This window comes from Lagopus leucura, unplaced genomic scaffold (assembly GCF_019238085.1).
Source record: "Lagopus leucura isolate 7727_CA_CO unplaced genomic scaffold, USGS_WTPT01 Super-Scaffold_100008, whole genome shotgun sequence".
In the NCBI taxonomy this organism is placed as follows: Eukaryota; Metazoa; Chordata; class Aves; order Galliformes; family Phasianidae; genus Lagopus; species Lagopus leucura.
In genome coordinates, this window is record NW_024962265.1 from 25,481,544 (window position 1) to 25,509,123 (window position 27,580).

Sequence of the window (27,580 nt, forward strand, 5' to 3'; positions counted from 1 at the left end):
CCCCGGCGCTGCCCGTAGCTGCGGCCTCAGCCTCAAGATGGCGGCGGCGCGGCGCGGGAGGAAGTTGGCGGGGCGCCTGTTGAGGTGAGTGCGGGACGGGACGAGAGGCCTCGCGGGGCCGAGGGTTCCCCGAAGGAAAGCACCGGGGCGCAGCCCCCTGCACGGAGCGGCTGTCGCGCATCAGGGCGCGGCGGGCTCCTGTGCCAGCGGCAGCAGCAGCGCCTAGCTCGGCGTTGCACGGCGGGTGCCCCCGACACGGCTCCAGGCAGCCGGTGGGGCCTGCCGGCCGGGCTGCGCTCCGTGCTGCCGCTTGAGGACGAACGGAATCGTTACTCTGAGGTTGGAACCTGTTCCAACGTTAGCTCACTGACTGAGCGGTATTTTTCTTGCTGAAAGTCGCTTTTGCTACAAATGCTCGCAGAACTGGAAGAATGTGGCAGGAGGTGGGGTCCGGTAACAGGCTTTGGGAATCCAGCGTAGATGGGCCTCGCCCAGCCTTGAAACCAACGAACTGCCCTTGTGCTACTTTGGGTGTAGTTTGGGTTTTTTTCTGCCTGTGCAAATGGTGGTACAAACTGCCTTGGGAGCACTGTGCCTTTTTATGCAGAAAAGCTCCTGCAGAGTTGAGTGTTTAAATCTGTTTGCAGGCTCCAGGCTCTTGCAGCCGTAAGTCTGCAAAATTCAAAGAGTGCTTAGAAAGAAATGTACACATTCTGTTTTACTCAGTATCGAGTTTGATTTGATCAGCTGTTCAACTCAGAAGTGCCAGCTTGAAACACGGATGCCGTTTGAGGTAAAAGACAAACTTTGAACTGTCCTTTGTTCCAAGTTTAAACACAAACGAGTGACGAAAGCAGCAGATAGTTACATTTTGAAGAATAAATCTAATATAGGAATTCCCCATTGGATTTGCTGTGTTACAGTGACTTGGTAAAATCTGTGTAGTATCATACATAAATCACAAAAATATGGCTTTTTATTCTTTTAACCAAAATGTTGGCTGTGCGTTTTGATTAGAACATTGGTGTCTAATAGAATGTTTTCTTAGTGGACATTTTTGCTAATCCAGTAGAAAATCAGGAAGAGAAGGCTGGATTCAGGGTCTGGGCTGCCAGAATGCTGCTGTGCTGCAGGTAACTCAGCACTTGAACCAGCTCTGTGTTTTCTGCTATCGACATGCCCACGCAGACACCTTGACGCCAGTAGCAGCAGTTTCTGTTTCATGTTTCTCATGATGTGATGACAACAAAACTCAGCTCAACGTGTGCTCAGCCAGATAGAGAGGCTTGCTGTGGGGGAGTTTGTTGTGTAACAGCCTACGAAAAGTGATTTAGCAGCAGTGGCAAAATTTGAAGCCAGGTTTTGTGTGGAAGCTCACGCGTTTTGTGTGTGGGACAGACCAATGCCTTGTATGAAGCTGTTGTCTGAATGAATACCTCCAGCATTAATCCTTGTTTTGGAGGATGCCAGGAAGGTTCCGTGACAGCAGGACAGCACGTGCAGCTCTGCGTAGCAACCATCAGACATCAGTGCTGAGAGTTGGAAGAGAATGGGAAATGATTCCTCTGTGTTTGTGGCTCGAATGAGGGCTAACTGGGAGCTTTGTGTGGAGGAAGAGAGTATGTGGAAGTTTAATAGTTGGCTCAAGTTGTCTCCAAAGCGAATGTTGGTTGTGTTACAAGAATACAGGAGTAAGCACAGAGCTGTAATACCTGATATGTTGTCACCAGGAACATGATAGCTAACTTTGGGCTGTGGGAGCTATGTAAAGTAGAGAGCAAGTGAAGTGCTTAGAGGCACCTGTATTACTGGGTGAGAGGCAAAATATTACGAGATCCTAAGTGTTCAGACAGTTATGAATTCAGTTTATATATATAAATCATTAATGAGTACTGTGAAATGCATTGCTGAAATCCAGAGAACTCATAGAGCATCATGTAACAGCCATCCCTTGTGAGTAGGTTGTGTGTATTCTGTTTCAATTAAACAGATTTTTAATGCACAATTCTTTCCAAGTAATATCTGCAGTGTACCTTAGGTGATTTGAAAATGTTACCAATCTTAAGTAATTTAAAAAATAGGAATCCTTAGGCTCAGTTTGTCACTAAGCCAGTTACTTAATGAGGTTTGATACTGCATATCAGTCTTTGGAGCAACCAAAACGTATAGGCCCATCAATCCCTCATTTCTGTTCTTGGCGCATTTAAAGAAACTGGAACATAAAACTGAAGAGGGAATGTGACCTTAAGGTAGGAATTTCAGTCAAAGTGTTCTCTAATGTTTCTCCTAATAAATAAATACAGTGAAATATAGATGTTGATGGAAATAGAAACAAAAGTTCTCAAAGGAGTTCTCATTATGGAAATTAATGGTATTGTTTGTATGTAAACTTGGTAAGATTAGACACCCATAGGATTGCAGTAGTCCTCACGTTTCAAAATTGAGTTTAGACCGGGAAGAAGCATATCCTGTAAAATATTGATGATCTCTGGTGAGATCTCCATAGATCTCACCTAAAATATGACTGTGTGTTCTGGGCTGAATTGGAAACAAGGAAGGTGATTATTCCCCTCTACTCTGCCATCATGAGGCCCTATCTGAAATACTGTGCCCAGGTCTGGGGTCCCCAGCACTCAGAAGATGTGGAACTGTGGGAGCATGTTCAGAGGAAGCCACAAAGGTGGTCAGAGGGCTGGAGCACCTCTCCTACGGTAAGTTGGGCTTATTGTGGCTGCAGAAGAGAACATCAGGGAGATTTCATTGTGGCCTTCCAGAGCTCACAAGGAGCTTATAAATAGGAGGGAGACAGACTTCTTAGATGGTTTGATAATTATAGGATGAAGGGGAATGGTTTTAAACCGAAAGAGGGGAGATTTAGATTAGATGTTAGGGAAAGCTTTTTCACTGAGGTTGCCCTGGGAAGTTGCGGATGCCCCATCCTTGGAGGTTTTCAAGTCCAGATTGGATGAGGCCCTGGGTAGTCTGTGATCCATTGAGTAGCAACCCTGCCCACAGCAGGAGATTGGAACTAGCTGGTCTTTCATGGCCTTCCAACCTCAGCAATTCTATGATTTTGTATGGAAAAGAAAACCACAGCAGTTAAATAGGTCTGGGTAGGAAGAGTTTACATTTTAAATACAATGTTTATCTTGATTATTTTGTTTTTGTTGTTTGTTTAGTGGGGAAAAATGTCTCAGAGGTAAAACTGAAGGCATTGAGATTGTTTAAAAAAAAAAAAAAAAAAGGCTGAATTTTATCTCTGAATACAGTGAGTGCCAAATCAGTTGATAAATGGATAAATGATATCACCATTCCTCTTCTGAGAAGTGGAGATAATGAAAATTACCTTTTTTGTGATCTGTTTTGGGTTGAAGGTTGTTAACTGATTGTGAAGTTTTTTTTGTGAACTCTGTAGCTATTTGACTGGTAAAAGGAAGACTTGCAAAACATATTGAGAAGGTTTGGTATAAAGGCAGAACTTAAAAATGTGAAGTAAAGTAGAACAAATGTGAAGTAAAACAATGTTTTAAAGCAATAGTGAAATGTTTTGTAAGGTAATGGATAAAACAGAAATGCTTTGGATACACTTAGATATCCAGTACAAATACCCAGTGGATGGTTCTCATGGCAAAGCTGCACAGGCCAAGTTTGGTTTAAATTTTTCTTGTTCAAATTATGAAATAAGATTTATGTGAAAACAGTGTGATGTATTAGTGATGAAATAAATTTGAATGACCTTTAAAAACACACTTGTCCTGTATTCATTTTGTATTTCAGATGTTAAATGGATGTGTTGTGTTTATGTTGTATACTGTTAAAGAGAGTTAATTGCCACTAACATTTTTTAAAACTTCTCTTCCAGGCACTTCAATGATTCTGGACCACTGTTGCTGAAATGATACTACAAAAAGCAGTTGTCACACTGAATTTGTTGGATGAAACCCGAATATTTTCTTTCACTCAAGTGGGTAAAAACCCCTAACTGCAGTTTACATGTGTGGGTCAATACGTTACTGCGTTAGTCATTGTCTCTATGCAGCAATGACAAGGCTGGAAGAAGCAAACAGAGAAGTGAACATGCATTCGTCAGTCAGATATCTTGGCTATCTTGCCAGGATCGACCTGCTGGTTGCTGTTTGTATGGGCCTTTATGTCAGGTGGGAAAAAACTGCAGACGCGCTGATTTTGGTAATATTTATTCTTGGACTGTTTGTTCTTGGAATTGCCAGCATACTGTACTACTATTTTTCAATGGAAACAGCAAGTTTGAGTCTCTCCAATCTTTGGTTTGGTTTTTTGCTTGGCCTTCTCTGTTTTCTCAATAATTCTGCCTTCAAAAATGATGTGAAAGAAGAAGCTACTAAATATCTACTCCTTTCTGCCATTGTTTTGAGGGTACTATGTTCTTTGGTTGAGAGGATTTGTGGATGTATCCATCATCGACCGACTCTGCTGACAACAGTTGAATTTTTGGAGCTAGTTGGGTTTGCAATTGCCAGCACAACTATGCTGGTAGAAAAATCTATGAGTATAATTCTGTTGGTTATAGCTTTGGCCATGCTGATTGTTGACTTACGTATGAAGTCTTTTTTGGCAATTCCAAATTTGGCCATTTTTGGAGCCATTGCATCCTTACTCTTTTTTCCATCACTGCAAATTCCCACAAACCCTTTTGCCTTGGCCTGTTTCTTCAGCTGCCTGATTTCGGATCCCCTCCTCGATGTCTACTTCAGTGGACTTTCAGTTACAGAACGATGGAAGCCCTACCTGTACCGTGGTAAAATCTGCAGAAGGCTTTCTGTCGTCTCAGTGGGAGTCATTGAACTAATCTTTTTCATTCTTGCTGCCTTCAAGCTACGGTATTTGGATCTCTGGTACTTTGTGATACCTGGCTTTTCTATCTTTGGTATTTTTTGGATGATCTGTCACGTGATCTTTTTTATAACTCTTTGGGGATTTCACACAAAGTTAAATGACTGTCATAAAGTGTACTATACCCACTGTGCAGAAAACAACAGCCTTGACAGAGTTATGGCATCTAAAGGAATGCGTCACTTCTGTTTGATTTCAAAACAGCTAGTATTTTTCAGCCTTCTCGCAACTGCTGTTTTGGGGGCAGTTTCTTGGCAAGTAAGTAATAATCTTTTTATTTTGATCTCCCTCTCGAGAATGTCCCTGAGAATTACTGGCTTCTTGAAATTCTTGTGACATTTGGTGGTGTATCGTGTCATCAAAGCTTAGCGATTCAGAGTTGGAACCTTTGGCTTCAAAAGCTTCCTCTTCTGATTTAACGCTTTGTGTTGCCTTGACTGTGGCTAATGAAGGCAACGGGAAATTCTTCATGGCCAGAATGGGAAGTTCCGATCATGTTTCCAGGGTAAAAGTAGTATGAAAAGTATTTTAAATTTACCCACTTAGAAGATTATTTTGACTCCAAATTACTTGTGCCACAAAATTTGTCCTAAAACTGAATCACTGCATCAGATCCCACTAACACACACCATATTTTATTATTTTAACTTTATTTTATGGACTATTTTAATAGAATCGAGGCAAACCTTTGTTTTTAGAATGCATTTTTCAATGGTTTTGCTTTGTATTTAAACATTAACAGGACATCAGGAGTCTGACAAAGCAGCAAATGGTTGGTGTGAGTGCTCTCAGTGGCTTACATTCAAATCTGTACATATCTCAGAAAGACCAGTTCGTAAAATCACTGTGTTCTTAAGACTTGTGGTGTTTTTTTTCCCCACTTAGGACCTGTGTGATTTCTTTATCAGAAAACATACATTCCTCTCGAAATGCTTGTTCAGTGTCCAAATTAAAGCATGTTATCACTGGGGCAGCAGGGCAAAAAGGGAGTTTGGCATCTGCCTTTTTCGGTTGATCTGAAAAGCTTCAACAATCTCTTTTTATGTTCATGCGTCTCTCAAAAAAATTTTATCAATTTGATATTAAAATACAAAGATCTATCTAGCAATCTAGTATCTAGCAATACAAAATTGCTACATGTAGCAGAAATATCTCTGTAGTTTCCAGAGATTTCCAAAACAGTTTCTCATTCCTGCAGTTTCTTAGATTTAAATAGCCTCGTGGATTAAAGGTATTACAGAGTTTTTTGAAAAGGCAATTAACAGGTGTTTTGTAAGAACTGCGGTGGGAGAGGAGGGTAAGGTTTTTGGGTTTGTTTTTATCCTTTGTTAGGAGCACCAGAGGTTAACAGACAAGCTCGCCATAAAGGGTGGGAAGTTTTGCTTTTTCTTGGAGAAGTATTAACGTGTGTCACTACAGTGCCTCAACTTGCGGAAAGGACAAAAGAACCCCAAAAAATTACAGTAGAGAAGAAAATTGCCTAGAATATATTTCTCACATCATCCACCTGGACAAAGCATTTGACACTGCACTACACAACAGTCTTGTCTCTAATTGGAGAGGTGTGGATGTGATGGATGAATCATTTGGCAGATAAGGAATTGGTTGGATGGTTGAGCTGTCAATAGCTCAAGATCTGCTGTCAATAGCTTCGTGTCCAGGTGGAGACCTGTTACAAGTGGTGTCGCTCAGAGGTCTGTATTAGGACCAGCAATATTAAACACCTTGTCAGTGATGCAGACTGTGGGATTCAGTGCACCCTCAGCAAGTTTATGGATGGCACCACACCAAGTGGTGTGATGAAAGTGATGTGCTAGGGGATGCTATGGATGCTATCCACAGGGATATAAACAAGCTCAAGAGAAATGGGCCCATGCCAACAACATGAAGTTAACAAGTCCAAGTGCAGTGTTCTGCACGTGTTGAGGCAATCCCATGCATGAATACAGGATAGGTGGAGAATAGATTAAGAGCAGCCTGAAGGAGAAGGTCTTGGGGGTGCTGGTTGATGTAGCACTCAACGTGAGCCAGCAGTATGCTCTTGCAGCCCAAAAAGCCAACCATGTCCTGGGCTGCATCAAAAGAGAGGTGACCAGCAGGGCAAAGGAGATGCATGTCCCCCTTTACTCTGCCCTTATGAGCTCCTACCTGCAGTACTGCATTTAGCTCTAGCCTAAGAAGGATGTGGAGCTGCAAGTCCAGAGGAGAGCCAGGAGTGATCAAAAGGCTGGAGCACCTCTCCTATGAAGAGAGGCTGAGAGAGTTGCAGTTATTCAGCTTGGAGAATAGAAATATCCAGAAAGACGTCATTGCAGCCTTCCAGTACTGAAACGGGGCCTACAGAAAAGAATGGGAGGGACCGTTATCAGAGAGTATAGAGATAGGAGAAGGTGTAACAGCGTTAAACTAAAAGGGGATAGTTTTAGATTAGATGTTGGGAAGAAATTATTTGCTCAAAGGGTGGTGAGGCACTGGCACAGCTGCCCAGAGATGCTGCGGATGCCCCATCCCTGGAGGTGTCCAAGGCCAGGTTGGATGGGGCCCTGGGCAGCCTGAGCTGGGGGGTACAAGGGGTTGAGGCAGCGTGGGGGAATGATATGATACTGAATCTCCTTTCAAGCTCAAGCCATTCTATGGTTGTGTTTACTGAAGGTAAAGGTGCTAATGCACTGAAAGAAATGAAACAATAAATTGGGAAACAAAGCAGTAAATATAGGATATCAGTGTATTAATACTGTTGACTTCCATATTTTTTTTCTTCTGCAAATGATGTGATTTTTATTGAGCAGAGTGCAGATCTTTAATTTTGCTGTGCCAGATAACTTCTTTAGTGAAAGCAAATTTCTCACAATCTCTCAAACATTCTTGCTGGTTTCTTTGTCTTCGCTCTACTCCTTTAATGTTCTTGGGTTAATAATTACAAAAATGGATTGGCTGGAGTTGCTCCACCTGTTTGTACCCAGCAAAGCAATCAGAACAGATCAGCTGTACAAGTTGGCCAGGTAGCTGGGGATGGTGGTTTCTTCTGATAGCTTCCAGTGCCTGTGTGTGGAGCCTTTCAGGGCTGGCTGCCCCCTCCCTGCCAATCTGACTGACATGTTACAGCCCTGCTCTCAGGAGGGCTGCTTTGTGAGTGTGGCTTGCCTGCATAAGCAGGGAAGATTGAATTCAAACTCATCCTGTTACTTTCTGCTCTTTGTGCTGATAATTCCATGTCATTTCTTTTTTTTCCATCCCTGTTGTGCGCCCCCAAAATAACTGCAGCTGTTACGAGTTTGATCATTTTCAGGCCTCTCTAATTCTGGGGAAGTGCTGTTGTGCTTCAGAATGCCTTGTGCAGGACATTTAGCAAGAGGGAAGCTGACAATTCAGCTAAAACCGTATTTGTGGTATTTTTGGTTAAGTTCAGTTTCTAGCATCCTGTGTGTAAATAAGATAAGCTGTCACTCATCACCTCTGTCTGATGGGTTGTGTATTTACCTATTGAGTGGGAAGAGGAGTAATCATAGTGGCAGAAATGAAAGGCATTGGACCACATACTCATCCGGAAATACGTTTTATAATTGTAATTATTTTCAAAGATAATTATGTTGACATTTATTTTACTGTATTTGTGTTTCTTGCATTGTGTATTTACAGTAATGAATTAGTTTAAAATTATGAGTGCAGTTGTCTTCAGCTAAAAGCATTTCTGTCTCAGAGGTGTGATGTTTGCCTCACAGATCACTCTCTGCCTATTTCTTCTGCAGTCAGAAAAGGTGGTGTTTTATCAGACCTGCCAGAGCACAGCTTAATAAATGGATACCTTGGTAGTTACAGAAACTGCAAGAAGCCATGCCTCTTCTGTATCTGTCTGGGCAATGTCAGTTTTCAAAATAATTAGAAGAAAGCAATGATATATCAGCATACAATTTATCACTATAAATTGGGATTTAATACGTTGTGTTCTAGTTTTTAGAAACTGTTGCTTCAAAAGAAGAAAAGAAAAAAAAAACTGCTGATGTTAGTATGTAATAGAAAAAGATTTTAAGGCTGGTAGATGCTTTCCCATGACAGTGTCAGCTTAATGTTTATTAGTGGTCAAAAAAGCAAATTAAATACTGGGAGTTGTTGGGGAAGAACTGGAGGTATTTTTATCCACTGCATAAATACATAGCTTCAGTATTTTCAGTGCAATTCTTAATTGTCACCCACTAGATAAGAGAACAGGAGAAGGTTTGCAGAAGAGTGATGAAATCATTAGAGATTTGAAACAGGAATGGCTAAATGAGAATGCTTCGGTATGAAAATGAGCTAAGTGGGAATATAAAATACTGTGCGTGTCAGAAAGTAAATTCCAGTCCAAAAGCAGATGAGAATCAAGTTGGCATGAGACAAGTTTGAGAAGACAGGTAGGAATAGTTCCCTGTACAGTCAGGTTTGCTTGGACTGTATCACAGCACGCACTAAGTGGTCACTGAGGTGCATGGGGAAACTGGACAAGTTGATGGGGACACATTTCCTGAGGCTTATATTCGTGTTATTTTCTTCTGTCTCAAGCAGGACTGTGGAGGATGGAAGTCCTGTCAGCCAAGGACCTTTCTTTAAGGGAAGTTCAGCCCTTGCAATCAGCCAAGGGCTGTAAGTCTCTGTTTCTGGGACTTTGGTATGTGCTTAGAAAGAACTAAACTGATTCTGTCTCCGACAGATCAAACTTGAAATGTGAAGAGTCAACCTGAAGGATTTGCTCTGGAAGCACAAGAAATGTAAAAGTAATTTGTTAAAGCTGATTGCACTCAAAAATTGAGTGGCAGGTTTTCAGTGGGACGTAATGACATGGTCTGCTTCTGAGAGTAATCCCTGCTTTTGCTGGAAGGGAAGGACACCTTGACTTGTCAGTAGAAACACGCTGAAATTTTTCTTGGAAAAATCTGCAAGCATTCTTCACTGCCTTTATTTTTCTGTAAATAATTTTAGTCAGATCAATAGCCTCTTTAACTCCAGTAGCACTTACTCATTTCAGCAATTACTCATGTGCCTGTCTGTAATTAGGCTCTTGATTGGAACAGAATCCAGCAGAAGACATGCGAATGACTCAGGCATTACTTCTTTCAGATGCTAATAAAATGATGAAAAAATTGCACATGAAGGTCTTGGAATTTGCAAGCAAAGATCTTGGGAAGGTTTGAAGGAATCTTTTTCTAAGAAACTAAAAATCAAATTGTTAAGTGCTGTATGCCAAGGTAAGGGAAGAAGAGTCTGATTTATGTCAATGCATTACTGTCAGTCTAATTAATTGCAGAATTCAAGCTTTTGTATTCAAAAAAAATCAGAGTTCCAATAGATATGCTTTTAAATTGACAACTGTTTCTGGTTTTGTTGTTACAAATGCATGTTGGCTGAGAGATGGGCTTTCCTGTGATTAGAGCAGAGAACAGGGATGGGACACAATGCATCAAATCTGTCTGCCAGTGCATGTGATGACTATTTTCTGAAACTATTTTCTTGATTTTTCCCAGTGCTATTTTTTTAGTCAGAAGCAATGCATCATTCATTGTTCTGCAGAGACTACTCTTTTGTTAAATCATTTGTTATAAGGCTGTTTCTTTTGGTAGTTGGACTTCACAAGTTCTGTCTTTAAGTTGTCTTTCTTCCTGTAGAGTAGCCCGTTTTCATTGGAACAAGCTATCCTTCATAGATGAGTTATCAAGTTATTCTTTTTCTCCTGAGCTCTCTTCCTGGAGTGTATTGGCTTTGTTTGCAGTACGACTGGAGAGGAGCTCAACAGCATTACTTGTTTATTTCCCTGTAAGTGCACAAGACCAAGGATAGGTAAAAACAGAGCTATTATTCAGATTGGATACTGAAATGCAGGGCAGAATTTTTCCTCACAAATACACAAATCCATCTTTGTAAGCCTCCTGTCTCTCTGGTGCAGGTGATCCCGGGCTGCCTGCTCTGGGCGGCCCTGCCCAAGCAGGGGGCTGGAGCAGATGACCTCCAGAGGTCCCTGCCAGCCTCACCATTTGGCAGCTCTGTGATAATCTGAGCTGACATCTGCTTATGAATTTCTATTTAATCAGAGGGGCTTTTCAGTAGGTATTTGTAACTGGCTTCTGATTTAATTTAATGCTTCTTTATTTATTTCTTCCTCCTCGTTGTTGTTTTCAGCAGTCACGTATCACTAATGCTCAGTTGTTAGATGCTGTGTTGGAATTGTTTCAGCAGTGGTTTTCTCCTTGGGAATGGAGTTGTCCTATCCATGAATATAAAACAGTATACTTTGGTGTAAAGTACCTCTAACTTCTGGTGTTCTAAGTTACATTTAACCATAAAGTTGCTTTGAAAGCTAAATAAAAGCAGAGGATAGCACTGCTAGCAAATCTCACTCATCTTCCATTGTCTGTCATCTCAGTAGCCAAAGCAAGAAGTATTTTTTTTTAACTTTTCCACATTATTTGAAATGAGAATGTATTATATATTTCCTAAATATTCTTTAGAAGAACACAGACAGAGGCAAAACCAAACAATAAAACCACCAGAAGCCAAGAGATAAAAAAGCTTCTTATCTTTTCAGCGGTATTGTAGGGATGGTCCGTGTCCTCTCTCTGCTTTTTGTGTGGTCTGGGATCAGTAGGCACTTGGAGTACAGAGAGCTGCTTTGGGCTGAGATTGCTTGAGCAGTCAGCAGCAGAGACAAAACGGGCTGAACTGCTGAAAGAACAAAATCCCTTTGGCTCTGGCTGTGAGTGCACAGCCATCTGCTTCTTTAAGGGCAGTCATCAAAACCTTTGGATTTACTGAGTCTCCACTTGGCATCTGAGCTGCTATCTTAGGGACCCACCTTAAGACTTACAATAATTAGTTAATTAGATACTATTTCTTGCTGTGGTGTTATAGTTTGGATATTTTAAAATGTTCTTTTTCTTTTTTTTCCTTTTTTTTCCTTTTTTTTCCTTTTTTTCCTTTTTTTTTCCTTTTTTTTGCCACTTTTTTTGCCTCTTTTTTTGCGACTTTGTTTTTTGCCTTTTTTTTTTTTTTTTTTGCTGTGCTGAATTAAAATATTTCATCTACTGTTTCTCCAACATCATTAATCATTCTTGTATTTCTTAGTGGTGTATTTCTTCTAAATCAAAACTATGATGAAGAGCTGACAGCAAGTGCCAACATGTTTACGTTAGATTGATGTCTATAGGCATGAAATATACATCCTAACAATAAATACGCTTTACTACTTGGTAGCATAAGATGGAAGCTAAATGAGGATAAGTTGAAACCTCAGGTGGAGCTGACTCATAACCTGGTAGAGCACGTTTTCCCTTCTTCTTTAAGATTTAGTACAAACTAAGGAGCAAGATGGATCTTAGAGATGATTACCTTTTTTTGTAAGACCCTTATCCAACAAGTACTTGTGAATTTTCCTGCTAGTATCTTCATATTAATAGGAGTACTTTCAGCAATTAATTGGAAATTTGTTTATTTTTGAATCTGACTCAGTTGGAAATGTAATGAAAACTGTAAATTTTCATGATGATCTCGAGTTCTGTTATTGCAGAACGCTCTGTAGGCTTACCACAGTGTATGTTTTAGGGGCTTGGGGAAATGCAGGGAGTGTTTAGAACATGGTAGCATTTTCTAAGTAAACTTCCAAAATACAAATTCATTAATTTAATGATGTAATAATATTCTTTGTGATATAGAGATATTCTTCTTATAGATGAAAAGCTGGACATGAGCCAGCAGTGTGCGCTTGCAGCCCAACGGTGTTCTGTGAGGCCCCATCTGCAGTACTGCGTCCAGGCCTGGGGCCCCTGTTCAGGAAGGATGTGGAGCTCTTGGAGCGGGTCCACAGGAGGGCACTCCTGTGATCAGAGGGCTGGAGCACCTCTCCTGTGAGGAAAGGTTGAGGGAACTGAGCTTGTTTAGCTTGGAGAAGAGAAGGTTCTGGGGAGACCTCATTGTGGCCTTCCAGTATTTGAAGGGAGCCTATAAACAGGAACGGGTATGGCTGTTTACGAGGGTGGACAGTGATAGGACATGGGGGGATGGTTTTAAACTGAGACAGGGCAGGTTGAGGTTAGATATTAGGAGAAAGGTTTTCACTCAGAGGGTGGTGACACACTGGAACAGGTTGCCCAAGGAGGCTGTGGATGCCCCATCCTTGAAGGCATTCAAGGCCAGGCTGGATGTGGCTCTGGGCAGCCTGGTCTGGTGGTTGGTGACCCCACATATAGAAGGAGGGTTGAAACTAGATGATCGCTGTGGTCCTTTTCAACTGATATATGTTGTTTTTGTGGTTCGGTGTATTTTTTTTATTTGTAACTTGATCATTCTGATTAAAACACTAATGCAACATAGGAGCAGTTTGTTATAACAAGATCCAAAACTCATATACATCATATTTATATGTGATGGAAAAGCTGGATTTGTCATAGTCCTAAAACTTGATCACTTCATGGTCCATGCATTCACGCTTTTCAAGGACTAGAAAAACTGGTAACTGATCATAAATGGGAAACTTTTCCAGATGAGCCCTTCAATTTTTACAGTAACTTAAGGCAAGTTTATCTTCTGGTATCTACAGTTTCAGAAACCTCCAAATCTTGAAACTAGTTTAGCAAGAGCTCCAATATTTCATCAACATCATATACTTTACCAAGTTTCTAAAGATTGAATGCTTGGCAGATCTTTGTAAGTTGTCATTGAGTCCTTTTCATTATCAGAGTTTGTTTGGGAACTGAGCTCTATTCTGCTGACATTTGGCACAAAAATGAGTTACAGGGTTATTTTTCTCCTTAGTTACAACAGAACAGGTTGAGGTTGTGTTGTAATGGTTATACTGTGGTTTGGGGAAATTACTCTGAAAATCCTTATGGTCTGACACAGGATTTGAGAGTTGCTTCATGAGTGCTTCTTTGTACTTCAGTGGGGACTTCCTGGCTCCTAACTCACCCAGTGATCCTGACCCACTGAGCAGTAGGCATAATTGGTAAAGAATATGTCTGGAATGATGGAAGATATCTCCTGAGATGGCTAAGAAAATGATGCACATAAACGTGATTATGAATCTCCTGTAATGTACTTGCATTTAATAGGCAGACACTACTCCTTATGGATTCAAATTATTAGCACTAAATATGAGATTACATTACACCATGTGAAATCTGATTGCTTTATTATCAAGAGACTTATCACCTTTTACAGACTATATTTGAACCGATTTTGTTCCTCAAATGTTAGCCAATCACAACATATTAAACTTTTCTGATGAGATGTGCTGTGCTGCAAGTAAGGGAAGCTCTCCTTGGTTGTTGATGGCGTGATAGATTGTCTGCTCAGTGTCATGGCCTTGCTCTTCAGCGCTAGAAACTAGGTAAATAAGCTTCTCATTGGTAAGGAATTCTGTGAAGCTTAGTCAGATCTGGACATAATTTTATAGTGGTTTCAGGTGGTGGAATTTGAGAACGATGCTATCAGTTAACAGTTATCGGTTATTTGAGAGCAGTGCTGTCAACTATCAGTTAATAATGTTATCACTTAGTTGTCAGGTAATATCAGGTTCTGGTGCTTATTTGTGGTAAAAGTATTGCTGTCACCATTTCAAGGACTCGGGTGAAATCCTATCAGAAGTACAATGGACTACTATTTAAAACTGGGACATTCAGAAACCACAGGATCTTAGAGCTGGAAGCACAGGAGATGAGTAAAGCTTTTCTTTGGAAGTTGTGCAGTGTTCTTAAAAACTGAATATTGTTGCGTTAGCTCTGTGCGCCAGTGTGAATGGAGTTGGTTTAAATATCATTTTTCCACTATGTTTTACATTCCAAATTGTAAATTGTTTTTTCTGTGTGTTAAGGTGAACTACCAGTCTGCAGCAAATCGCTAAGAGTGGTAAACAGGAAAGCAAAATCCAGGTTTAAAGCAAATACTAATGCTGTACATTACATATGTACATACACAGAGTGCACAAGTAAAATAAATGTGTTGGAAGGCCATAGGCAGGAGGCTGTAGGCATGAATTTATTTCCTTTGCTGTAAAACGAACATGAGTACTTGATAACTTTACCGTGAACGTTAATGTTCTTGGTTGTTTATGTGTTGTATTGTTCTACCTTTCCTAAAGCATTTTATGCCTTATTAAACCCAGTCACATCATATTTAAATAAATAAGGGAAACTTGAAGCTGATCTGCCTCTCATTGACGCCTGACATTTCAGCAGTCTGTTTTTATTATACTGGCATTAGTGGATGCAACTGAGTTTTGGAACCTTACCTTTTTCATTGAAGTGATCTACTTTTCACTGTTACTGAAGTAATCCTTTCCAAAACTGCTTTTTAGCTACAAAACAGGAAAATTTCATGAAGAATATCAGCTGTGTGAATTCAACGAAGTCCTGTAGTAATTCTCTTTTTCTTGTGATACCTATGTACATAAAGATACATAAAGAATTGTCTTAAAAAGACAATAATGCAGTATGCAGTAATCGCAGTAATGTTCTTAACGGGTCTTTGTGTGACACATTCAATTGTACCTTGCTGGGGAGATATATGTGTGTGTGTGTGTGTGTATATATATATATATATATATATATATATATAGTGTGTGTGTATATATATATATATATATATAAATCTCTTAGCATTAAAAAGCAAGAATAGTGAAACAGTTATTTTTAATGCTGTATTATAGTACGCTGTCATCTCATGCTAGGTGCATAATATTGTCTGCAGTACTTTACTGATTAAGTCCCAATCCTGCTAATATTTACAGAAGTACTTATTTTATACACATAATTCTGTGGCATTTGATATCACTGCTTAAATGGGTGAAGCTTAAGCTATGATCAAGGCTTTCAAACCTAAATACTGTGCTGTCAGTGATTTCAAATGCATTCCTTTCATAGAATCATAGAATCACAATGTTGGAAACAGCCTAGAAGATCATCTAGTCCAACTGTCTCCCCATCACCATTGCCACCGCTAGCACTAAACCATATCACACAGCACATCATCCAGATGCCTCTTGAACACTGCCAGGGACGGCGACTCCACCACTTCCCTGGGCAGCCATTCCAGTGCCTGACCACTCTCTGAGAGAAAAAGTTCTTCCTTATGTCTAATCTAAACCTCCTCTGATACAACTTGTGGCCGTTACCCTGTGTCCTGCTCGTTGTCTGGGAGAAGAGGCCAAACCCCTCTTCACCACAACCTCCCTTCAGGAAGTTGTAGAGTGCAATGAGGTCTCCCCTGAGCCTCCTCTTCTCCAGACTGAACAATCCCAGCTCCCTCAGCCGCTCCTCATAAGACTTGTGCTCCAGACCCCTCACCACTTTCTCTCTGAAGAGTGATCCCTGCTTACCACCAGTGTCTTCCCAAACCACCAAATTGACCTTTCATTTGTCTTTAGAGTACTCAATGTTTAATGTGTATGTAAATATGAGAGTATTCATTACATATAATAATTCTCATTCCATGTTATGCTTGATCAATACAAGGAAAACACATTAAAACTGTGTATAGGAAGAACTTTTTATGCAATACCTAAATCTGTCTATTTTCTTTCTAGCCATCCAACGGGATCTTCATGAGTGCATTTCTCATTGTTCTGCCTCTGGAGTCCATGGCTCATGGGCTGTTCCACGAGTTGGGGAACTGTCTGGGAGGAACGTGTGTGGGGTATGCTGTTGTGGTTCCCACCAACTTCTGCAGGTACAGTTACCATATCCTTCAACTTCACAGTAGCGTAAGTGAACTGTTAGCAAATAGAGGCAGTCCAGTGCTGTTACTTAGGCATTTTTGTATTGCTTCAAAAAGAGTAACTAATTCCACTGGGTATCTTGAAGGGCCAAATCTCTTGCTGTTATGATTAATGAATAGCTTGCATTTTGGAATAATGAGGCTCTTCCATTACTATTCAGGAACGTACGTCCACATACTTGAATACACTTGGCTTGTTCCAGCTACAGTTCATCATTTTCTTAGAACTTTTGTTTTCTAAACTGTGAACACCATTATCTGAAAGTTACTTCTTGTGCTGAAAGATGAGCACACGCAACCAGCACATGCAAGTGGGTTATTGTATCTGCATAAGGGAGTACCATATTGCATAAGGACTATTTTGGAACAGAAATACATTAATTCAAAATATCAGAGTAAATTGTGACTTGCGTTTCTTCTACTCTGTTGTTGAAAATTAGTTTGCTTGATATTTTTTGTGCAAACTAGTATTCCTTCTTCCTGCACCCAAATATCTGAAGAAGTGCCTGTCTGATGGCAGTGCTCTCTCAGTGGACTTGATGAAATAGGGGAGCCTTGCATATTCAGATCACTGCTTGTCTTTAAGCAGCAAGTTCAGAGTGCAGGCAAGAGCGAATCTGAGTCCAGAGACACTATTTCTCCCTGCATGGAAAAAGCTGCGTGGGGCTGAGTAAAGGTTCACACTTTGAAGTGGAGAAAGTGTGACAACAGGGAGGGGAAGTTAGTGGCTCCTCACTGAAATACAGTGTTTGGCACTGTTTGTAAGCTGTTTTTCAAGTTAATTTGAATTTACAGTAGTAGTGCTTCATAGCAGAGAAAATATGTCACAGGAAGAAATTTTCAATTGCTAAAAGTCTGCTAAACCTGAGGTAATTATTGATCAGAACTGGTTCTCTTCTCTTTAGTCCTGATGGCCAGCCAACTCTTCTTCCACCTGATCATGTGCAAGAGTTAAACCTGAGATCTACAGGCATGCTTAATGCCATCCAAAGATTTTTTGCATATCACATGATTGAGACATATGGTTGTGACTACTCTACAAGTGGACTGTCCTTTGATACCCTTCACTCCAAGATCAAGTCTTTTCTTGAACTTCGGACCGCAGATGGACCCAGACATGATACATATATTTTATATTACAGTGGTCACTCACATGGCTCTGGTGAATGGGCACTGGCAGGTAACTTTTGTATGTTCCTTGTTGATAATTTTGGCATTGATAAATTGTGATATATTGCAAAACTTCAAAGTCACATTATCTCATAGTCCAGAATGGCAAATAACCACATCTTTGGAGTACAAGTTCATATGAGCTCCTAGCAGGGAAGGAATTGCAAACAGAATAAATCACACAGAATGACCCGGGTTGGAATGGACCAAGGATCATGAATCTCCAACCCCCCCGCCACATGCAGGGCCACCAACCTCCATATCTAATACTAGACCAGGCTGCCCAAGGCCCCATCCAGCCTGGCCTTGAACACCTCCAGGGATGGGGCATCTACAACTTCTCTGGGCAGCCTGTTCCAGCACCTCACCACTCTCTCTGTAAAGAATTTCCCCCTGACATCCAACCTAAATCTTCCCTCCATCTACTTCAAACCATCTCCTCTTGTCCTGCAGTTATCTACCCTTTCAAAGAGTTGATTCCCCTCCTGTTTGTAGGCTCCCTTTAGGTACTGAAAGGCTGCAATGAGGTCACCACACAGCCTTCTTTTCTCCAGGCTGAACAAGCCCAGCTTCCTCAGCCTGTCTTTGTAGCGGAGCTGCTCCAAACCCCTGATCATCTTTGTAACTCTTCTCTGGACCCTCTCCAACAGTTCTCTGTCTTTCTCGTATTGGGGTCTCCAGACCTGGACACGGTACTCCAGATGGTGCCTCACAAGGGCAGAGAAGAGAGGGACAATGACCTTCCTGTCCCACCCCTCTTCTAATGGAAGGAAGAAAGGAATTAGTAATACATAGAGTATGACTGTTAAGAAATTCAGGGCTTACAGGGAATCATCAAAATAGGCAAGGTTTGCAGGCTGACTGCTTCTGCTAGTGGAGAGAATAGAGAAATGGAGAAGGCTCTTTTCTTTGCAGCTAACTAAAGAAGCAACCCTTTCCTTACCTTCCTCTGTATGACAAGTATGAACTGCATGAACTTCTGTCGTTTGTAGTATTTAGTCAATTTGATAAAAATCCTTTTGCAGCTAACTTTTCTTACAATCGTTGACCCCAAATGTACGCTTACAAGTTTAAACAGTTTCTTATTCCACTTACAATTTGAAAAGTAACCTTTAAAGATTACTTCTTTTTGTTCCAGCAAATTAATGTGGAAAAGGCAGCCTCCTGCTCTAAATACAGATTTCCCCTGTACTTCGATGAGTATTTGCTCACTGTGTCGAACAGACATAATCTGTTCTCATTTCCTGGACATGGCAGAGCCAGCACATTTACAAGTGAATCACACAGGGTCCTGTATCACTGTGACAGCTAGGCTGTCATGAAGGACTGCATGTGTCCTTAAGATGTATTCTATGTTTTATAAAAGTTAAAATTAATAAAAACTGGTACAACCACACTAGAAAAGCAGCTCTTCAAACACTAAGGAAACCTTGTATTGTGGAAAAAAAACCTGAGGTTTGCTGACATCCTAGAGTTTGGGAGTCATTCTAGGTACAGTGTAGCCTCAAGATTGCAAACCATTTTCCCCCCTTTTGTCCCTTTTTTGATCACCTTGTTTTTTGCAGTTATACATCAGCTGTGTAAGAATGATTGTTTAGTAAACCTGTGAAGTTTTCGCATTGGTGCTAGGCTTAGCCTTGTTCCCTTGCTGTATGAAACTGGCCTTCTGATAATTCTGTGTGCAAAATACGAATCTTGTAATGATAACTCTGAAACTTGTTTTCTTCCTGGGTCAGAGTTAGTTTTCATGGATAGCACTGTGCCTCTGAGCTGCTGGCTGCTCATCAGCAATCTGCCACGACATGGTCTCTTGAGCAGAGTAGACAGATTTGAGCTTGGCATGCAGGCATGGTAAGCTGTTCAGACACAGGTCAGTCTTCTTCTGGAGGCCAAACACCTGTTTTGGTGCAATTCCATGCCTGAACTATTATTACACCTGCTGACGAGCAGTGTGTATTTTTTTCTCAAAGGCTTCATCTGTATCAGTAGGTTTAAAAAACAAACAAACAACAACAACAAGCTGCAGCAATAGTCACTAAGCATGAGTGATGTAACATGGTATGTACCAGCATGGCAGAATTACTTCTCTGAGAATAAGGTGGCTGCGTTCAGGAGAGCAGCTGCCACCTCATACAGTTGCCAAGTCTATCTGTGCACCGTGTGGAGCCTCAAACTGCTCAGCTCTGCCTACTGCCAGTGCTCCAGCCAGCAGCACAGATACCATTAGTTTACTAGGGTATGTATGACCAAACACTGATGCAGAAATTTAACAGCATCCAGATCATTACTTACATTTGGCCAGCTTGGACTGTGGCAGAGGAGCCTAGGCTCTCTGTGCACCTGCTTAGGTAGCTGTAGCCAGTATTAAGCTCTGTCTTTACTTTTGGAGTAAGGGACAAGGTAACATTTGCAATAAAGTTTACTGCAATGTGTAAATGCAGTGATTTTTAGCCGTCTTAACCAGTTCCTTTTCAGTTCTCTTTCCAACCACCAATCTTCAATTTCGATTTGGAGATAATGTGTAGTCATATAAAGAAAAGGAACAGACAGTTACCACTTGCCTTGAATACACTTTGGAATTAGTTTCCCATTGCGAGAGTTAGATAAATTATGGGTGCAACTTGATAGTCCTTCCAGTCAGCACTGCTGTTGTGAGTAACCTGAAGTATAGACTGAGAAGATGAAGGGTATTTGATTATACAGTGACACAGCACGTACTCTGTAGTGGGCAGCGGCGTTTTGTGACAGATGGAACGTTTGGTCATTAGCTCCTGTAATGTGTACCATCCTCTGACCTCTGGAGAGGAGTAAAGAGATGGCAACAAGGAAATACATCATTTGCATCTAATAGAAAAAGCAGTGTCTTTCTCTTGATTTATGCAGTGAGACTGCACAGCAGTAGCAGTGTAGTCTGTGCTTTGTAATGACGTCTTTTAAAGAAGCCTTTCTGGATTTATTAGTTCAGTAATGATGTTTCTCTGTAGTTGAAAGGTGGGTTGTAGCACAGTGGTGTATAAAAGAAACTGTTAACTAGTCATGCATAAAGCATGAGCAGTCAAACGACCTGGGAGGTTGTGTTCTTCCCAGTGAATGCAAGGCGAGAGCTGGGCTAATCAAACTTTGTTGCTGAAACTGTCAGCCCAGCTGCTTGTGAAACCTGCCTGAGCCAGATGTGGCCAGATGCATAGATTTCTCACACTGCTTGGTGCCTGAAACTTGCTCTGGCCATCAGTCTGTGTGGTTGAGGTTAGTAGGGCTGGAAGTGGAGGGGGTGTTTGTGGATGAAGGATGAGGTGGTTTTCTGTGGACAGTTGTAACAACTACATTGTTTTTAAATCACCTCTATCCCTGCTTAGTTACACTGAAATAAAGTTTACTTATAAGCCTTTCAAATGTTAACAAATAAATTTTTACTGATAAGTGACAGAGGGGGCTTACCTAGGGGGAAAAAAAAAAAAAAAGGAGACTGGCTTCTACACAAGTCTCTGTTGTAATTGCATAAAATACAGCAATCTGGGGATCATGTACCAAGATTAAATCGCTATTATAGATTCTTAAGGTTTTCTTTGGTACTATTTTTTCCCAAGTCTGCATTCGTTTTAGAGAAATTGTAGCCCTGTAATTTTGGTTTTACTTTAACAGCAGTGTTGTGCTCAAAGCTTGAACTCCAGGCTATTAACTTGAATTACTTCTTTTGTCAACCCTTACAGACAAGTGTGAGTGCTGAAATATGCAGGTATTGTGTTTGAGCTTCATCTGTGCAATTCAATTCCTATTAACAAGATTTTAAAGTTTGCTAAATGTACTTATGCTACACAGGGAAAATCACTCTGGAATTGAAATGCTGTTATTTTAAATTACGTTTTCCTACTTCTCTTCTGTAAGTCATCTTAATTTCTTTATTTTTTTAAAAATGGATGCTTTCAAACCAGAGTGTTTTTGTTGTAAATCTGTACTTCCAACCTCCAACAAATAGACATCAGTTTCTTACATTAATAATCACTTTGGAACCAGTGGAGTTTTATTCATTTGTTTGCAAGATGTTTCCCTTAAACACTTGGGTAAGTAGTTCGGTTTTCAAAGCTGCATAGATCTTGCAGTATCCCTTACACTTAGGCAGAAGGAATCCCATCATAGGTAACTGTATTTAATAAAAATGTGCGCTTTAAAAGCAAAGTTGGAGCATAAGCTGAGATGGAACATGAAAAGTTGTGGCACTCAAGTTGCAAGTGTCTCAGATTCCAGTTAACATTCTGTAGAGTTTTCTGTTTCTTCATGTTGATACTAAATGTGTTTTCCTTGTGGCAGGAGGTGATGCTTTGCGACTTGACACACTTTTGGAGTGGTGGAGAGAAAAGAATGGCACTTTTTGTTCTCGACTCATCATTGTTCTAGACTGTGAGAACTCTCAACCTTGGGTTAAAGAAGTAAGAAAAGTAAACGACCAGTACGTCGCAGTGCAAGGAGCAGAGATGGCCAGAGTTGTAGATGTTGAGGAAGCAGACCCTCCGCAGCTTGGAGACTTCACCAGGCAATGGGTTGAGTACAACTGTAACCCTGACAGTAACATCAGCTGGTCAGAAAAGGGACGTACAGTGAAAGCGGTGTACGGCGTGTCGAAACGCTGGAGCGACTATACTCTGCACTTGCCAACAGGAAGTGATGTTGCCAAACACTGGATGATCTATTTCCCACGTGTTACCTATCCATTAGTGCATCTGGCAAACTGGTTTTGCGGTCTCAATATGTTCTGGGTCTGTAAAGCGTGTTTTAGGTGCTTGAAAAGATTGAAAATGAGTTGGTTTCTTCCTACAGTGTTGGACACGGGACAGGGGTTCAAACTCGTCAAATCCTAATTAGGAACCAAAGAGAAAATGAAGTGAGGGCTCTGGGAACTTCCTCACAGGTTTTTTTATATGACTGTTTTCTCTGAATAAATCTGCTGCACTCACTTTGTTCAGCTCTTTGAGCAGCTACAGTATATGCAACAGTTAGAAACTGCAGTCTTAAACAGAAGAGGGTAGGACTATAATATTTGTGTTTTGTTACTGGACTATATGTACATATGTAAGAGACTTCATGAGACCATGCATTTTGGCAACAGTTTCCATGTTCATATGTGCTACTTAAAGCAGCCTTTGTTCAGAATTATCAGCGTGAAAGACAGCAGCTCATATGAATGTTAGAGCATGCTTTTTTGTCATTTATATCACTGTAAGATTCAAGTACAGGAAAGGAAGCAAGCTAATACTTAAAATATATGTCCTTGAAGTTATTTGGTGGGTTCAAGGATATTATAGCACTGAAAATTAAAAGAGAAGAATGAGAAATCATTGTAGGTAAGTTGCAAGGATCTTTAATTTTATTTTGTTACATCTTCAGCTCCCACCTCGTTCTCTACTGCCATTGGTGGAAATTTGCCACAGGAAATTGGATAACCTCGTGATGTTAGGTGGAATAAAAAGTGCACAGAGAGTTCTTTCTTCACTGGTCAGGGTAATTCTGTGTTTTTCAGGCTCATACTTGGTTCTATTTTTGAAAAACTACTCTGAAGAAAGAAAAACTGGGGAGGAAGCAAAGCCTAAGAAATTTAACCAAGAAAATCATATATAGATAATAAGTGGAAGTACAAGTGCTGCCTTCCTTGCTTCCACATTTATCTGCACCTAAGGCCTCAATGCTGTAAAATGCTGAGTCCAGGATTAGACCAATGAGCTCACCTCAAAACATATCAGAGTCATGAGCAAGCAGTTTGTCAGTAAGATTGTTCCCATAAGCCAGCACTGAACCTTGAATATTCCTTAACTCTGTTTTCCCAGCCACAAGGTGCTGGTCTTAATCCTTCCTGTTGCAGAGTTGGATGGGACTCCAGAAAGCCTGTCCCAGTGCTTTTCAGGGAAGCTGTGTAGCAGTTTTGTTTCGTTTGCATAAGTACAGTAAATCAGGAGTTAAACGACTGAGGCACTAAGATAGTAAAATTGGTGCTGTTGCACACGTGTACAATCCAGAAAAGTTCTTTTTTTTCCATCAGTATTTTAGTAGGACTTTCAGGTGTAATTTATTTAAAGTGTAGCAATTGTATTTTAATTTCAGTGCATATTTTTAGAAGCTCTGTAAGTCTTTGTTTTCAAGGGCTTTTCTAATTCCATCTGACCTTCTCAGGCAGAGATTCTGCTAACTCTGATATCTGTTAGTAATTCATGGAAACAAAATGTTATTGAATTATGAGATCTGAAGTGGCCACAGTAATTTGGACCCACTAACTTCCCAGTGGTGATTTTGCAGGATTTACGAGTGGAAGCCACTAAGTTTCTTCATTGCTGAGTATTGCACAACTTTATTTAGCAAGAAATTGCTCCTTCCCTCCCCCCCCCCCCCCCCCCCCCCCCCCCCTTTTGCTGTCTCATCATCAAAGAAGTGGGAAGTAGATAAAGGAATGAGATGTGAAATTTGACATCCTACCAAGGGTCGGTTCCACTTGACCCTTCTTTAAGTAAGAGCCACTGGTACTCTGTCACCCAGAGGGGTGAACAGAGAGTAACGGCACCATCTCGCGTCAGGTATTGTATTTAAGTTCCTAAAATGGGGTTGGTATCATCTTTTAACTTGCCTGAAAATTAGACTGGATCTGTGCTAGCGACCTGCACTGCTCATTAACAAGGAGGAATAAATGTTCCTGGAGGAAGACTCATTTGACCTGTTTTAGAATGAAGCAAATTTTCCACTGGTTGTGCCTAATAGTTTTATCTTGTTTTTACTTTCACATGCCAAAGGTCAAGCAGACAAATCCCTTACTTCTGTTAAATAACTTTAGAGCACTTCTGTTGTGAGTCATCCTCAGGAGCCCCTCTGGGTACTTAAGCTTCTCACTCATGCACCTAACTTGGATTCTTACAGTTAGGCTGAACAGGATCCGTCAAGGACCAGCAAAGAAGCACTACCTCTTCTGCAGAAGCCTTTCTCAACCATACCTTCGAGTGTGGAGATAAGAAGTTTGCAATAAGGCAACTAGTTGGCTTGTAAACTATCATTTCACTACTGTTGATCTGATTGCATCACAAACTGTTCAAAGTGGAGCACTAATTAAGATGAATTTTTAACAAAGTTCATTTAAAGCAATATTGTAATAGTTGATAGTTAGCCTGTAAACTTCTGAAAATCGAGAAGTTAGTCCTTTTTATTTTGGAAAAGTTTTGAACATCACCACTTTTAATTACAATGGGTGCATCTTATTTTGTTTGTACCACTGTTACGTCATTACGGCTGTCAATCTGTATCTTTCTACAAGAGGAACAGGGAAGCTTTGGATTTCGGACCTGTCCTGAATCTATGAGCAGCCTAATGTGAAAGATGCGTTGTGCAGCGCAGTGACACAGCTGTTTTTGTACAGAACAAAGAATGTTTGGTGCTGATCTCTTGCCTCAGTTTGTTAAATGGTTTCCAGGATATTTATCAGGCTTGGATTTCCCATAGGACAGACTGGGTGGTTGTTAGCAGTTTGAATAGTAAATGAGTCAGCTCTTCGGTCTGCTAAAAGGTTATTCACAAAACTAATCATGCATTATCAGATTTGTTTCTCAAAGAACTCTAGTTTTCTGAATTTGTAACAGTTTTAACATTAAGGTATTCCTACTTTTGACTAATATTTTTTTTAACAGCAAAGGCATGGTGAAAAATGCCACTATGTTTACAACCATTTAAGACTGTGAGGCCTTTTATTGGACAAAGAGACTGTATTTTGTGATTCAAAAGCCAGAGTGCAGGATGATGAGCCTCAGGAACTCAGCAGTATTAATTCACCACCTGTACACCACAGCCTGTATTCCCAGGCGAGGACCAGGTGTGGGCAGCTGCCCACTCTGTCCAGCTGCCCACTCTGACCAGCTCTGTGCAGCTGCCCTCTGCTGATGCCCATCGCTGCTCTCTGCACCTTGAGAACACACCAGCAGCTCCACGTGGCGGCAGGAATCGCCTCTGCTGTGCCCTGTGTGCAATGCAGAAAAATTTAAACCCAATTCCAAAGAATGTTACATATGTTGGCATTTGCATGTTTTTATTTGGGGGTAACATGCTCAAGAATTTATTGTGTGGGTTCAGAAAGTTAGGTTGTGGTCTAAACTTTGTTGGGTTTTTTAAGATGTTTGTCTGTACCAATATTCAGAAATTTTGTTATAAAGGTTGCTATAAGTTTGTATCACAGCAGTAATTTTATGTTGACTTCATTTCATTTACCTCCTGTACAGGATCAACTTTGCTGAAATATAGAAATGCACTAAGTCCTACAAACATAAATCTTTAAGAGAGTTCAGACTGGAACTTCACAATGTTTTTCTCTGAACAAATATGGAGGTAAAGCCATCTTCTGAATATTTGCACTACCAGAGTTAAGTATTTGCAGTTCATTGTGCTTTTTATGCCTCGTGGTTGTCGTTGTCTGGCCTTTCCTAGAAATAATAATTTCATCAGTTTCAGTAAGTTTTCCCATTATTTTGCTAAGACCTAATTAATGCTATGCTAGCTGTAAGCATCTCTGTCACCAGCAGTGGACAATGTAACTGGGTTAAATTTCTTGTTTCTAAATACTTTTCTGTGGGAGGATTTTTACTGGACATACTGATTTTGCATCTGTAAATAGGTTTTGTGTGTGTGTGTATTTGTGATATTACTTAAATATATTTTGCTGGTTTGGATGCTCATTTCCATTTTGTGCTTCTTTTATCACTTCCAAAACTTTCCAAAATCTGTGTGCCCTCTTGAGTTACATGTGGGGTCTGTGTGTGTACAGCTTGTTTCAATGTATTTTCTCAGCGAGAAGATACAGCAGTGATTTCTAAAAATACTCCAAGGATTATCTGTAGTTTAACAGTTTAATAGGAAGGATAAATGTTTGCTTAAATTATTAACACACCTTTTGCCTCGTCCTTTTCAGTAATATCTGACTCTAAAGGTAATGAAGGTTCCTGTCTGAACTAGATGAAGCCTGGATTTACAAAGCAGAGAGAAACTGTGATAACGTATAATGCTGAAGAGGTCAAATCTGCACATTTATTCCTCTCAAAAGCTGCTGGGGAGGTTCTTATGCTCCCTCCTCTTGAAGCAGCCTGGGAGACTGGAGCAGTCTGCAGTGCCTTAAGACGTTGGCCAGCTCAGTACAGTCAGAATTTGACTTCTAACTTATGACTCAATCCATTACTTTTGCAATATGTTCATCAGTGTAACGTAGATCATGTCGGTTAAGTCTTAAATGCAGAGGCAGCCCTGGAGAGCACCACACTTTTACCCCAGGCTGCTCAGCAGCTGTCCTAACTCTCTTTGAATGGAGTTGAGCATCCGTGGCACAGGCTTTGGAATTCTTGTTTCATTTAATTTTATTTTTTTTTTTGCCCAAAGATAAGTCTGTTGGATTCAGTCAGTATGAATGTTCAAAAAATATTTCTTCTTAGGTGCTGTTATATGCTTGTGCTGGAAAATAAGTATAACCTAAGCATACTTACTGAAGAGATTTTCCTTAGGCCGTTACTCTGCTGTAGTTTAAAACACTTTCAGTTCTCTGAAAATTGTCTTGTTCTCATAAAGCCTTCAGTTGTTGAAGTGATGCAGTTGTTGACTAGGGAAGAAGACGAAACAGACTTTGGAAAATGCAGGATTTGGTTACGCTTGACTAGTTTGTAGGATGAGAAATAGAACTGTAGAATTGTAGAATTACTCAGGTTGGAAAAGATCTTAAAAGGTCATCAAGTCCAACCACAACCTAGCCGTACTACCCTAACTCTAACAACCCTCTGCTAAATCGTGTCCCTGA

General features: G+C 40.6%; 1 protein-coding gene across 3 annotated transcripts; it reads left to right on the plus strand.

Moving 5' to 3' along the window:
- TMEM168 (transmembrane protein 168) lies at positions 1-26,468 on the plus strand. 3 transcript variants are annotated; one of them, XM_042872673.1, is made up of 6 exons: positions 1-84; positions 3,863-5,130; positions 16,418-16,560; positions 17,514-17,788; positions 22,087-22,239; positions 22,361-22,443. In XM_042872673.1, exons 2-6 carry the CDS (start codon positions 3,994-3,996, stop codon positions 22,375-22,377), a joined length of 1,725 nt encoding a protein of 574 aa, XP_042728607.1. In that variant the 5' UTR covers positions 1-84; positions 3,863-3,993; the 3' UTR covers positions 22,378-22,443. The 3 variants fall into 3 exon arrangements, with proteins under 3 accessions (XP_042728607.1, XP_042728605.1, XP_042728606.1); XM_042872671.1 differs by having other exon boundaries at positions 22,087-26,468; XM_042872672.1 differs by lacking the exon at positions 1-84 and adding an exon at positions 290-793 and having other exon boundaries at positions 22,087-26,468.
- The last annotated feature ends 1,112 nt before the right edge of the window (positions 26,469-27,580 follow it).